Genomic DNA, 15,400 nt, shown 5'->3' on the forward strand with positions numbered 1-15,400 from the left:
TTTTTTTTTTTTTTTTTTGCATTTTTTTTTCTAGCATAAATTACTATCCATAATCAAAATTTGAACTCGGGTTCCAGCAGGACAAGCACCGTTCCTGACAACTGAGCTAACATTTGTTACATGCACACCACAGTAGAGAAGTTTAGACACTTTCCCGGTGTTTAAAATGTAATGATTAGGTTTTTGTTAAGGGTTTGAAATGAGAATAGGAAAACTCTGTATTATTAATAGGGAGTCCCTGGAAAAACTCACTATTTAAAATATCACTCAAATAAATATAAGTATAAGGGGCGGGATTAAACAGCTCAGTACCATAAGCCACACCCAAACAGGGGGATTTTTGGAAACGAAGGCTTCAGATCAACAGGAAAAAATTGCTTTTTAAGACATTTAGGATGGGCTGCACGGTGGCGCAGGTGGTTAGCGCTCTTGCCTCACAGCGAGAAGGCCCCGGTTCGACTCCCGGCTGGGACCTTTCTGTGTGGAGTTTGCATGTTCTCCCCGTGCATGCGTGGGTTTTCACCGGGGTCTCCGGCTTCCTCCCACCGTCCAAAAACATGCTTCATAGGTTAATTGGTGACTCTAACTTGCCCCTAGGTGTGAATGTGAGAGTGGATGTGTGTGTGATTGAGGCCCTGCGACAGACTGGCGACCTGTCCAGGGTGTACCCCGCCTTCGCCCTTCAGTAGCCGGGATAGGCTCCGGCACCCCCGCGACCCCGAAAGGGAAGCAGCGGTCTAGAAGATGAATGAATGAATGAATGAATGACATTTAGGATGTGGAATTTTTGTTAAAAACTTCACAGTCCTAATTAAAACCCCACTGGGAACATTTAGAGAACTTAAAAAAAAAATCGTTGTAGGGGACTTTAATGCTTTGTTTCCCCTGACCTCAACAGCTGAATGATGATGATGAGTCTGGATCGGTAACAGACATTCTCCGGCCGCGGGGGGTGGGATGAGACAGGAGGAGGGGTGTCTCTGTATTTGTGGATGTGGCGTGTCTCCGGTCCCTACCTCCGCAATAAAGGGGGAATACTGCATGTAAAGAATTGATTCTTCTTTGCAAAAAGGTTTTGGGGTTGAAGAAGAACCCAGATGAAGAGGACAAAACTTTGGGTTTGGATCTTAAGTGCTGGTCAGACGCTTCCTGTTGTTGTAAAAACTTCCCACCAATCAATGGGTTACATCATGTGATAACAGAAGCTCCGCCCTCACAGGGCCTCTCATGGACCTATGACCAACGGGGTAACAGAATGGTACCAGTCAGTCCTTCGTAACGAGTCCATTTTGTAGTGGAAATGCTCAAAAGTCCAGTCTGGCCCGGTCAAGTCCAGTCTGAAAGGCTCAGTAGAAACGAGGCATTAGAGTCCTCCAAACTCTGAAGGACCTCAGTCTCCTCAGCTTTCCTCCAATCTATGGTTGCTTTCCTGACGGCATTTTGTTGTTGCCAAGCTACAACCGCTGATTGTGTAAACATTGCACACTTCAGACCCAGAAGTGGTGAGAAGAAGTCCAAAAAGGAGTAGCAGGCATAACACTGCACTTTACTATGTATAATAAAAAGTCCATGTCTGTCAAAGACACGTTAACATAGAGCAGCCATGGTAACTGTCAGCCTACCGTGATGCCAGGATGCCCCGTCTAACCTGAACCTCTTTCTCTGACTGAAGATGGCCACCACAGCGGCGACCCCTGGAGCAGCAGTAGCAGCAGCATGAGCCAGCAGGGCTACCACGGCAGCATGCTAGGGGGCGGGAACTCAGCCCATGGCTCCTCCCAGAGCTCGTCCTACTGCGGGATTCATCCTCACGACAGACTGGTGAGCAGAAGTGTCAGCCCAGGATGAGCTCCTGGAAGTTTGATTGATTCTACATGCAGACAAAGATTTTTTTTTACAAAGCATTTGAATTCAAAGGTTCTGATCCACAATGTAGCATCTCATAGATGCAGAATTTCAGATTTTTTTCCTCAAGTGTCCTCTCTCTACATTTGTCTTTCTGCAGAGCTACCCCTCACATTCATCTACAGACATCAGCTCCAGCCTTCCCCCAATGTCCAGCTTCCACAGAGGAGGAGGTGGGGGGGGAGGCGCCAATCACTATAGCACTGCCTCTTGTACAGCCCCCACCAACGGCACAGACAGCGTGATGGGTAAGACTCCTGTGTCTGCAACCGTTTTGTTCTTTGTTGTGTTTGGTGATCCATCTAGACTTTAATGTTCTGGACTCTGGCTGTCAAGACCCACTTTTATACAGGCCCCCCTAATTTTGATAGGAAGCAAACGGCTTTCATTTCACTCCAACTCAAACTGAGTTCAGTTTGGCTTTCAGATTATGGTTGAGCACTGTTTTCCAAACATCACCAAACCATGTTTATCACTCTTAGCGTGTGGACCTAACGAGGGAATACGAACTTTCTGTGGATTTGACTTGATACTTGATGTAGAGGTTTAGAAAAAGAAAATTTTGCTTCACATGTCAGACCAAAAGCAGGACTAAAACTTGACTTTTCTCATCAGAAGACCTAAACATCGACAATGACTTTTACTTCTGACTTTCAAAGCTCTGTTTTTCAGTTTTATCCTTAATGTTCAGATCTTCTTCTTTTGTTTTTGTTTTTTTTATTTTTATATATAAACATATTTTTTGTCATTTGCTTATTTTTGTAATTGATTGATTTGATTCAAAGCCTCCAAACTCACATCAGAGGTTAGTGTCTAAATGTACAACTTGAGCACTTTTCTCTCATTTCTATGCAAATTTGACAGGAGAAGAAGTAGTTGGGGGGGTAGGTTCATAGATGTCTTTGACCTTTTTGGGGATCCAGTTTTGTCTTTAAACATTTTGGTTCTCATAAAATTCTTCTCTTCTTGTTGTGCTACCCTGTTAAAACGTCATGTATTAAAAATATACCACTTTGCAAGAGAGACAGACTGCTCTTATCTTTGGCTTAAGGCTGCTGCCTCCATCCAACTCCATCATCTGCATTTCTATCCTCCTCTCAAACAAAACCTTTGCCTATCATTTTCTTTTACTTCAATCATGAACTTCCTCTTTAGTTTTCCCAGCGTCCCAAACTTTCTTGTGAGGGCCATACAACTATTCATCTCTGATGCAGGGCTGGGGTCAGAAAAGGTGTAAAAATCACTGGGCATGTCTAAACGAACTATTTCTGGTTTTACAGAAAGTCACATGTGACCAACTATTAATAAGCCTTCCTGAGATCTTCAAAGAAAAAAAGTCAGACAATAAAAAATAATCCTTTTAATGTAAAAGTCTCATACTTTTGTCTTCCGCTACAGGTACTGCATGTATGTATGTTGCATTTTCAGCAGAACAGTGTTCCCTCGTTTATTGCAGGAGCTACTTTCTAAAAGTAATTCGTGAAGGTGAAATCTGTTAATTAAATCTACAGACGTAAAACTCATCACTACACAATTTATCCACTTTTCTCAAGAAACATGAACATTTTCACTCTTTATTTCTCACGTGTAAACTCTCAAAGTTCAAAACTTCCTAGAAAATAATTCCAGTTTTATAGAATGAAAACAAATGTCTGATGGCGATTAGAGCTGCATATATCAGATAGGGGTACAGACTGCAGAAGGCTGGAATAAAAAGTCTCATTCTGTGTGGGTCTCAAAGCATAGACAGACTGGGGGAAAAACATCATGGATCTCTGACAGTGTTCAGAGGGCCAGGCCAATTGTGGAGGCGGGGCTGGATCTGGCCCGCAGGCTGTAGTTTGGGAACCCCTGCTCTAGACCTCTTTCCTGGTTTTTCCAACCACGTCATCCTTTCACCATCATCATCACTCTTCCTCCTCCCAATGTGTCCAACATTTCCAACTGTTCCCTCCAGAACATCCGCCATAATCTGATCCTCTGATGGGTTCATTCCTGATCCATCCTGGTCACTTCCAAAGAGAACCTCAACATCTTCATCTCTGCTTCCTGTCACTGCATCAGATTCTCTAAACCCACAGCATGGCTTCTCTCACCACAGTCTTCTACATCTTTCATTCTTGCATTTCATTTTTGTATCTCCTTTCTAAGGCCAACCTCCTCCTTCCTAGATGTTCCTCCACCTCCTCTCGTAACCTTACCATTCCACTTGAGTTCCTGTCATTTATTCTTTGATTCTCTGTCTTGCTGTAGCTGATCTCCACTCCTCTCCTTTCAGAATCAGAATCAAAATACTTTATTTATCCCAGGGGGAAATTGCATTTACCGCAGAGCTTCTATCACCACATTGCTACAGATAAGAATGGGAATACACAAACGAAAGAAAAAAAAAAGAAAAAGCTATTTACAATCCAATTAGTGTGAAAATGTTATGTACAAGATATACATGTATATGAGAAGCTGTTTATAATGAAGACTTATAGTTTAATTGCCACAGGAAGGAAGGATCTTCTGTGGCGCTCTGTTTTTATTGCAGGGAGTCTCAGTCTCGCTGACCGTGAGCTCCTGTGTTGGTCCAGGAGAGGGTGGAGGGGATGGGCGGAGTAATCCAGGATGCTATGCAGTTTCTTCAGCATCCTTCTTTCCATTACTGTCTCCAAGGAGTACAGGTTCACACCCACTACGTCCCTAGCCTTGGAGATGAGTTTATTTAACCTATTGCCATCTGCAACCCTCAGACTGCTGCCCCAGCACACCACAGCAAACAAGGTGGAACTGGAGACCGCAGACTCATAAAAAATCCTCATCATGGTTTGGCAGATGTTGAATGATCTGAGTCTCTGAAGGAAGTAGAGTCGTAGAGCCAAAGCATCAGTGTTCCGACCCAGTCCAATTTGCTATCAATGTACACTCCCAGGTACTTGTAGTCCTCCACTGTGTCCACATTGACCCCTGGATGGAAACAGGGGTCACAGGAGACTTGATCTTCTTCAGGTTCACCACCAGTTCCTCAGTTTTGGTGACGTTGAGCTGCAGATGGTTCCGCTCACTCCATAAGACAAAGTCAGAAAATCACACTCCTGTACTCAGACTCCTCCCCTCCACTGATACAACCAGCTACAGTAGAAAACTTCTGCAGGTGACAGGACTCTGACCGGTAGCTGAAGTATGTGGTGTAAAGGGTGAAGAGGAAGGGAGAGAGGACAGTGCCTTGAGGTACCCCAGTGTTACTGACCACCATGTCTGACACACAGCCATGCAGTCACACATACTGCAGCCTTCCGGTCAGGTAGACAGTGATCCAGGACACAAGAGGGGCATCAAGCTGCATCTCCAGCACCTTCTCATCTCGCAGAGCTGGTCTGACTGTGTTGAATGCGCTGGAGAAGTCAAAAAACATCATCCTTGCAGATGTGGACGGCTGATCCAAATGTGTGTACAGCTTGTAGATTATGGCATCCTCTACTTCTAGGTGGAGCTGATAGGTGAATTATAGAGGATCCAGAAACATGCTAACCATGGGCCTCAGCTGGTCCAGGACTAGGCGCTCCAGAGTCTCCATAATGTGTGATGTTAGTGCCACCGGCCTGTAGTCCTTATGGCTCCTAGGTGAAGGGGTCTTTGGGACTGGAACCAGACAGGTTGTTTTCTACATCACTGGGACCCTGTGGAGTCTGAGACTCATGCTGAAGAGCTGGTGTAAGAGTCCACACAGCTGGGGGGCACAGGCCTTTAACATGCCAGGGCTGATGCCATCCAGGCCTGCAGCCTTGCCTGAGTGAAGAGCTCTCAGTTGGTTCATGACCTGATCCCATTGACTGTAAAAATAATAGACTGAGCGAGAAATGAGGTCCCCCTTAGGAAATGCATTACTTCCCCTCCTCGCGAAAGTAGGCCGCCGCTTTCACCGTCACTTCCTGAGACGGATATCGCCATTCGCAACCCATCTTCAGCGATTGGTCTGAGTCATAGCTGAGTCATGGAATCTACAGGAAGTACTGTCGTCAATCAGGAGTGAGTTTATTGCAACCGTCCGCCTCTTTCCACGCCTCGACCACAAGACCGCGGATGTAAACAGCTTCTACTTTAATAACGGCGGCTCGGGAGAATTGTACAAGTCATTGTTGAAGCCTTTGAGGGAGAACCATTCCAACATTTGATTCTGTCAGCGGTCCTTTGGGATTTACTTACATTTATTCCTTTTTGTCGAGATAAAAGGAGCATTTGGGTGACGCCGATGCAGACCGGCGTGTGCCCCCCTCACGCGCGCCGTAGCAGCAGCTTGTTACCTCACATGCGCTGCCAGGTTACAGTCTGATCAGATGCACGTGAGAAGCGCGTTCAGCTGTATTTAAAATAAATAACCATCCTAACAAGTGAACAGCTGGATCTTTTTTCTGTTTGAAAATACGACCAGGTCCCTTTCAAGTTTGTCTCGCGCTCCTCAGACGACTGCATCTAATTCAGGCTGAAGCTGGAAAAGTGCAGCAAAGATTAAACTTTGGTTGGTGATTTTATGCACATATACGCAACTTATAATACATAAGCTACAATCAAAACAGTGAAATAAAGAAAAACGAACGTTAAACAAACAAAAAGTCCAAAGCACATAACCTCAGAGTGAAATCTATTTCTACAGAGTAAATCCTCATCTAAAAATGTCGACAGCATGCTCCTCTTGTTGTTTAAAACTGCTGCATCGGTACATTCCATTGAGGAAAACAACAGTAGGACAATGATTGGTACATTGTTGAATTGTAAAGTATGTGTTAAAAGGTCTTCACGGACCCATTGATGAAGTCTGCTCCCATTGGCTACCCGTCATCTGTCAATCAAACCCCCCACACGAACAACGTCAGACCCACAAACGCTTATTGAGCCATCTGATTGGTCAATTTATAACTTTAATAACTTGTGATAAGGGAAATAAATCTTTAAAAAAAGTAGGATTAGAAAAAGGAAGTTAAGCAGAAAGCAGCAGAGGAAGAATGATTATTCTGACATATAAAATGACTGAGAAATAACTGTCTGTTTCTCAATGGAAGTCAATGGGACTTTGGCCTTTTTGCAACCCAGTGGTACTTCCTATATGGAACACGGAAGGAGGGGGGCTTGCTCTGTCCAGTTATTCCTATATACAGTCTATGCCTGATCCACAGTCAAGGGATTAAGAGGAACTGGTTGGGCAGGATGATGGGAGGATTCTGCAGGATAAGGTGTGAAGTGCTGCGGTTGTAGGAGGCTGTTGAAATGGGGTGAGGGTGTGAAGCCTTCATAGGAGGAGGAGGAAGGTGGAGGTGCCTGAATCCCACAAGGTGTCAGCTGGGGGACAGGGCCTGTTGAAAATCTGTTGAAAAACAGATTCAGCTGGTTGGCCCTGTCCATGCCACCCTCTTATTTCCATCTCTGAAGGCCTTCTTCTTTTTGTTAAGCATGGATTTAATGTCCATAGTGACCCAGGGTTTGTTATTTGGATAACACTTCTCAGTCCTTCTTGGGACATTGGAGTCCACACAGAAGTTAAGGTAATCCGTTATGCTCTGTATGAGGCCATCTATGTCCTCCTCATGGGGTTCACACAGTACACAGTCTATGACCTCAAAGCCGCTCTGTAGTGTCTGGGAGGTCTCCTCAGACCACTTCTGAACTGACCTGATGGTCACTGGCTGCCTCTTCACCAGGGGCACATAGCTGGGGATGAGGTGCATCATATTGTGATCTGATCTTCCTAAATGGGGGTGGGGGGTGGGGGGGGGCAGAGCTGTACCCATCCTTGACGTTAGCATACAACTTATCCAGAATCCTCCCATCTCTTGTTGCACAGTGCACGTACTGTGTGAAGGCAGACAGGGTTTTGTCCATATTTACATTATTAAAGTCTCCAGAAATAATGATAAGGACGCTGGGATGAAACGTCTGCAGCCCCGCCACTGCTCCGTGGATGATGTCACATGCAGTTGTAGAGTGATCAGAGGAAGGAACGTAAACGGTTACAATAATGGTGTGAGAGAATTCCCTGGGCAGATAGTATGGGCGCAGACCAACAGCTAAAGGTTCAACATCTGGGCCACATAACGGTTTCTTAACAGTTATGTTATTGGCGTGACACCACCTTCTGTTGATAAACACGGCAAGCCACAGCCAACCTCCACCTCTGTAGATTCTTCTCCACTGTTCTCACTGCACATCACATAATCAGATGTTCTAGCTACATGGACTTTGGTTCAAGTGAAAAAGAAAAAATTCAAAGTAGAGTTGCATGGAACTTCTCTTTTTAAAGATCTCCAACATTTCCTGATATCACAAACAAACCAGAGAACATGTAAACACAGTAGGGAGCGGTTACAAAAGTGCCGTTGTTTGTTGTTGACTGTGATTGTTTACAGCTTGGTCTCCTCCTCAGTTTCCTCTGCAGAGGAGGAGTTGTGGAGACGTTGATCCATCCCAGAATCACTTTACATCCTCCACTGTGATTGTGATGAAGGAACACAGATCATAACCATTACTATTTGCATGAATTAACCCTCTATATGTTGAGCGCACAGCAGCACAGTGTCAGATGTAAGCAGAAGTGTTCTTTGAACTGATTCCTGTGCTCATAAAGAAGAATGGACTTCAAAAACCCAGGAAGATTTCCCAATGCTTTGATTTGCCATTTCAAATAAGAATGCTCTCTTTGAAGAAGTGCAGGATAGAGAGGAAAAGCAACAAAAACACCCGCTTCATCCTCGGAGTGCTCTCCCCTCTGCGGCTGTAAGCTTTCATTTATGAAAAAGATTTTTCCTGCATGTGTTCTCAATTAGGCATCAAGCTACGATCCGGGTTGGGGTGGGTGTGTGTGTGTGTGTGTGTGCATGTGTATGTGGGTGGGGGTATGTGTGCATGTGTATGTGGGGTGCATGCGTGTGTGTTTGTGTGCGCAGCAGTAATCCTGTGGATGCTTTACTGGGCCAGTGGTGTGTCATGAGTGAGACAGGGGGCTTTAGCCTCCAAACATATGCTGCCTGCTGTCTGTCTGTCTCTCTACCTGTCTACAGGCCTGCTAACAGCTTAGCAGAGTCCAGCGCTGCCAATCTCAGTAATGGATTCATCTAAGGTGGAAGGTTGAATTTGGGCTTGTGTTGGAGCTTTCAGCAGAGATGAGCGGTGATCATATCAGGAGCACTGATTGTATCTGAGAACTGGACAGAGACACAAAGAAACGACAGTTCAGTTAATTTTGTTGCCAGTTTTTCACAGTGCGGACGAAGTACGTTTCCATGGCAACCTCTCTGGCCAATCAGTAGTCAGCTTTTTGGAATCCCTACCACTGGACCAGTCAAACAAACTTCTGGAACACTCAACATGAGACCACTGTCTTTTATTTAGGCATCTGATTGGTCAGTTTATAACTTGAATACCATGTGACAAAGAAAAATAATGTTTAATAAAAAAGGTGTCCAAGCAACAATGGTTATTCTGACTGAGTAATAAGTGGTACGGGTAGCTCTCGTTTGGACTGCCAGAGAGAAGGGCTCACTCTGTCCAGTTCCCTAGTACAGTCAATAGTCAGGAGAGGTGGGGGTTCTCCTGTGAGGTCACTTCCCTGCTCTCTGAGTGTGTGAAACACATTTAGCTAACACTCACAGTCACGTGCTGTCAGGAAGCAGACATGTTGGCGGTACCTGTGTCTCATTCCTGTCACCTTGGTTGAAAGAAGATCAGGACGTGATGCTGCTTAAAACTTCTTCTGAAAGTCCAAGAATGTCTGTTGTCAGAGACTGATGAGCGGTAGAAACTGATGCAAAGGAGCTGTCTTTTACAGAGGACAAACCTGTTCTGTCTTTTTATATGGATGCTGTCATGAAATTGAGACCAAATTGAATTAGGTTATTGCTCATTCAGCTGCTCAACATCCACTTTTTTCCAAACCCATAAAGAATTGAGTCACCCTGATTAAATGATGAGCAAAAAGGAGGGTGGATCACAACCAATAGAATTTTTCTGTTGAAAATATTAGACTCACTTCCTTGCTTTCCAAAGTGGAAGCTGTAATTTTCTCTTTTAATGATCACCTTGTGTCAGTAGAACCGATGAATAATTAAAAATGCAGTGAACAACTGTTTTTTACAAGGATAAATCAGTCTTTTCCCCTGTGTGTGTGTGTGTGTTTGTGTGTGTGTCACAGCTAACCGAGCACAGAGTGGAGCAGCCAGCAGCTCTCAAACAGGAGATGCCTTAGGGAAAGCACTCGCATCAGTAAGTACAGCTCAGACACCTTCCTCCTCCTGCTTTCTGCCCAAGAACTGCTCCAAGTAAATCTCTCTATGGTTTCTAACGCTTCCCAAAATCGTTTTTGCCTTTTTCCCAGATCTACTCTCCAGATCACACAAACAACAGCTTCTCATCCAACCCCTCCACCCCGGTCGGCTCACCACCCTCCCTCACAGGTAAAAACAAGCAGAGCTGAGGACTGAGGACACAGATCTGAGAGCAGAACCCAGCTCCGGGCCTGGCTCTGATGGACTCCACACTGGACTCAAACTGCTCCAAACGGGCTTAGAGTTTGACTGTCATTTTAAAAGGATTTTAAAATTTTTCTAAAATGATGTTTGATTAAAGTCCAAAAGCAAACTTAAAAGCATTCTAATGCTGCAGCATTCCCTCAGTCTTTGCAGATCTACTCTTATCCTCCTATCCGTAAATCCACATTAGGAATAACACAAAAAGATGATTGAAACTTATTTTCAATCTTTTTTTGATTCAGCTCAGCAATATCTGGTCAAATAAAAAAAATGTCCCCATTATCTTTTATTTCCTGCTTAGAGATCAGTTTTAACAATCGAAGTTGTGCTGTTGGTCATCAGAAACAGTCAGTAAACAACAGACTTATGGTACACTTTACTGACATTTTTGTCCATTAGTGTAATAATGCCCCCCCCCCCCCACACACACACTCACACACACAAACAGGCCTTCAGTCCAGTCAGAGCTCAGCTGCATCACATCAAATTAAAAATGAAAAAGATAAAAACATATGGACGTAATTTGAGGCCAATATTATTTGAAACCTAAATAAAACAATTTGAAAAAAATTTTGTTGCTTGGCCAAAAATTGTTAAAATGTAGAAAATGTTCGCTTTAAAACAAACATACCGGTAGTTATTTTCAGCTTCAAATATTCAGTTTTTTAGGTTTCAGAACTCAAAATTTTAAAACTTTTTTTTTCACTTTCAACTCCTTTTTTTTGGTTTTTGAATCTAAAAATTACAGTTTCAAAACTTTTGGCCCCGTTGTGGCGCGTTGGGGCGGGGCTAACATGAAGGACCAATCAAAATCAATGAGGGTGGTAACTTCAGTCCCGGTGCATTCACTGACTCTGAGAACTGTGATAATTAGTCAGAAAATGTCTGTTTAGTCTGTACTATCATAGTCTGAGGTTGTCTCAAGACGGGTGTGAGAGCAGAGTTTTATCGTGTACAAAGCATTCGTCCATAACTCTGTTCTAACCCGTTCAAAGCACATTGAGTTACATAAAGGCGTAGAAAACTTTGTTCCGTATGCTTGCATGAAATGGCTAAAACAGTGAAGGAGCTCCAGTTATCTGGCCTAATGGCTCAACAGGGCCAAAAGTTTTGAAATTGAAATTTTCAGATTTGAAAACAAACAATAACTAAAGATTTGAAACTGAAACAAAAGTTTTTAAATTTAAATTTTGAGTTTTGTAACCTAAAAGATGGAACATATGAACTCAAAATAGGTTTATTTAAGAATAGCAGAAAGTATTGGACATTTTCGATTTTTTGCTCAAACACCAATATTTTTTTCAATTTGATTTTTTTGGGTTTCAAATAATATTGGCCTCAATTTAGCTTCCTAGACTCTGTGCCCTTTTCTCTGAAACATAACAGAAAACTTTCCAGACGCAGTAGAGAATGCCATTCTAATTGAAGCGATTGTTAAAGTTATTTTATTTTTACTTTAAGTAGTAATAAATGTGATTCACATCAAACAAAGTGTTTCAAGTCATTCTAACGAAAGCTCTGACCAGGTGAGCTGGAATATTTGACCATCATTCAAAGAGCTCTGAGAAAACACTCTTCATAGTAAAATCTAATCATAATGAAATAAAACTTGAACTGAAAATCACTTTTAGAAGACACTGAACAAAAGTGAAATAGTGAATGTCTGTGAATGTTTGGAGTTTTTTGCAGCCGAGGCTGTTATCTCCACCCCCCCTTCTTTGGTTTAGTCCCCCTCCCTGCAGATGCTTTAGGGTTCAGAAAGAAAAATGAGTTCCCTAATAACACATGTCCTGAACTTGTCTTTAATTGTCGTTTCTATATACACGGTTTGAAATTTGTGCGCGCCCCCTTTGACTGATCACTTTAATTACAAGCACCACTCCGACAAACTGTTCACCAAGCCGCCAGCTCTACAAACACAAGGCCTCTCCCCTCGTCCCCCTCCACGCCGACCTCTTCATATTCATTAGAGCTGCCTAGGATATTGCCTACTAAACCATAATTGGTGTTTATCATTGTGTCAAAGTTATTCCACTTTCTACAAATTAGAAATGAAGCCTATTAGAACAAACTACATGCAAATTGATATCCAAAGCTAATTCTGTAAGGGTGTTTTACACCATTGGACTCAGAATAATTTACCCTGTCGTTTAATACATATATTTGAATTTGCACATGAATGTACCCAGGTGATTATTCATTAATTAGCATATGGAAATGAGCATGTAATGTGAATAAAAGAGAGGGGAGGAAAAGACTTCAAGACAAAATGAGAAGACAGTGTAAAAAAAGGAACACATGCTAATGAGATCAGAATTAGAATGAAAAGATGAGCAAAGAAGGCCAAAACGGGGGGCTTTACCTGACTTGACAAGTTCTAACGTTTCTGATCAAATTCACTGAAGCTCCAGTTACCAACAAAGGTCGTCTCAGGGGAGGGTAGGAAAGGCAGTTTGTTTTCCATAGCGCCTTTCAAACACAAGTGATTCAGACGAAGCAAACCCAGTAAACAACAAGCAAACAGGCAGTCAGTCCTTCTGCAGTCGGACAAACCCTCAGGTCAGTCCGAAGTTTGACTTTTAACACCCAAACCAATTGGTTGTTGCACCAGAATAAACCTTAGAAATCATTTTGACTAAATGTTCTTTAAATCTTCCATTCAGTTTCCTGAACACACCAGAAATCCAAAATGAAGACTATATTGACCAGCTTGTTCCGTTGAAAGGGGGTTCTGTTTTAAGGAAGTGGGATCTTGACAACAAGAGTCCATTATGAGGAAAGTTACTGTGTTCCCAAATCCCTCATTGTTTTTGTTTTCTCTGTCAAATGCTGACAAAGGTCAACACAGGATGCGTCATCTTTTCATGGAAAGAGTTGTCCCAAACTGCTCCTCTTTTAATCGAGTCAGAACTTGGGAGAATCGTTTGTTAGCTTCGTAAAGTGAGTAGGGTCAAAAGAAGAAACTGATATTCTGGGTTAATACTGTTGCATTCATAAAAGATGAACGTGTCATGCCTCTGGAATGCTACGTTGTTCATTAGTATTTTTCTGTTTGTATCTCCAACCAATCACCAGTTTTACAGCACAATAGATCTGATCTAAACGTCTTTGTCTTCAAAGTTCCTGACTAGGGCTAGGAATCACTGGGTACCCCACGATACGATGCGATATGCGATACATGGCTCACGATATCGATAATATCGCAATACTGCGATAATTGGTAAAAATCCTCTAATAACTAACATTATATAGAAGAACACTCATTTTGGGGGAAAATATATCCCAATTTATTTTTTTTAGCTTAAACACAATCATAATAAACAACTTGTCTTATTTTGTGCAAGAAGTAATAGACACTTTTGTGACTCATTGCTGAAATCAGTAAAACCATGTCTTTGACAAACATTGACAACAATTAAATTGGAATTATCTGTCAAATTCAATGTTAACAATAGTAAAACATGATCAGCATTGCCACTACTTAGTGCAGAATTGTTGTAAACAGAACAAAAGTTAAATAATTCAAGTAGTGACAGCTATCTACCTCCAAAAGAACGTCACACCAAAGGATGATCAATATAATGTTTTCAGAATCAGAATCAGAAGTAACTTTATTGCCAAGTACGATTAACACATACGAGGAATTTATCTTGGTGATGATGGTGCATACATAAATACATACAAAACACCATTAACAGAAAAGAATATTACAACATAAATATATATATAAACATATACACATACACACACGTATATACACATCCTGCAACTGTACTGAAATGCATGACATAGAGAAGAAAAAAAAAGCTATATGCAGAAACAGTGTAGGTTAACATTGTACGCTAAAACTGATCCAGACTGACACAAATGCAGCGCATGTCGTGGATATGACCAATATGACAGTCAGGGGGGAGCAGGGAGGAGTGATGGGATGATCCAGGACTTATTGATAAGGCTGACAGCAGACGGAAAAAAACTGTGCTTGTGGCGTGAGGTTCTGGTCGTGATAGACCGCAGCCTCCTGCCACAGGGGAGTGGCTCAAATAGACCATGTCCAGGGTTGGAGGGGTCAGTCACGATCTCTCCTGCACGCCTCAGGATCCTAGAGGTGTAAAGGTCCTGAAGAGACGGGAGATTACAGCCGATCACCTTCTCTGCTTTACAACCTCGATCAAATGTTACCTCATTTTTCATGCACTTTTCCCTCACTTGAAAAGGGCTGAGCATCCAAAATTGAAGGCTGATTTACTCAGACTGCCACTTGAGATTATTTTTCCAATCTTTATCTATTTTCCATTTGGTCAGTCAGCAGTCAGTAGGTAAAAACCCTAAAACACACATAGTAATGGTAATAAATATTTACAAATTCAAATTTTATTACAGAATAGCAATAAACAACTTGAATCAATAGTAATTTATATAATTTTAAGTGCTTCATTTAACTAACAACCTCCCTAATTTTACAGTGAATTCATGTACTTTATTTTAATTACATTTTTTTAAGTTCATACATCAAATCCTAAATTTTTTTTATTTAAGAATGACTTTAAATTAACATTAGCAAAAAGTAATTACATTCATTTAAAAACTTCACACCATAAATTTACCTAAGTTACACCGTACACCAGCAGGTTAAACATGAAAGTGCATGTAAACGAAAAACTACGACGGTACTTGAAGTACACACAAACAACTGCGAAGTTCCCTAGTTCCCACAGCGATCAATCAGGAAGTAAGTGATCGCGGTCATTCTAGCACTTAAACAAAGTCACTTCTTACCGGCTGCCTCTGCTACAGATGGATTACAAACGTGCACAGGTAGGCATGCTTTACACACGCGCTACCGAGCCTGTATCTCGCTGGTGTTTTTTCCTGAATGAAGTGTGTGCGTTAAATGTCCAACGCGGCGCGTCCAGCAGCTCAACAGTTCCGTCACGTGACTCGGATGCTCATTGCAACAGCCTCTTCAAATGAAAATATAAGATCGATAC

At 42.4% G+C, this 15,400-nt stretch overlaps 1 protein-coding gene across 6 annotated transcripts in view; it reads left to right on the forward strand.

Annotated features, from left to right (window-relative positions):
- Window positions 1-15,400, forward strand: part of LOC112144148 (transcription factor 4) — a 262,277-nt gene that overhangs the window by 214,661 nt on the left and 32,216 nt on the right. For all 6 annotated transcript variants that reach the window (XM_024268487.2, XM_024268485.2, XM_036214524.1 and 3 more), the window contains 4 exons: window positions 1,673-1,821; window positions 2,006-2,153; window positions 10,073-10,143; window positions 10,256-10,334. In XM_024268487.2, coding sequence (XP_024124255.1) covers window positions 1,673-1,821; window positions 2,006-2,153; window positions 10,073-10,143; window positions 10,256-10,334 — 447 coding nt within the window. The remainder of the gene's footprint in view (window positions 1-1,672; window positions 1,822-2,005; window positions 2,154-10,072; window positions 10,144-10,255; window positions 10,335-15,400) is intronic.

The sequence above is a fragment of the Oryzias melastigma genome, linkage group LG12 (assembly GCF_002922805.2).
Source record: "Oryzias melastigma strain HK-1 linkage group LG12, ASM292280v2, whole genome shotgun sequence".
NCBI classification, from domain to species: Eukaryota; Metazoa; Chordata; class Actinopteri; order Beloniformes; family Adrianichthyidae; genus Oryzias; species Oryzias melastigma.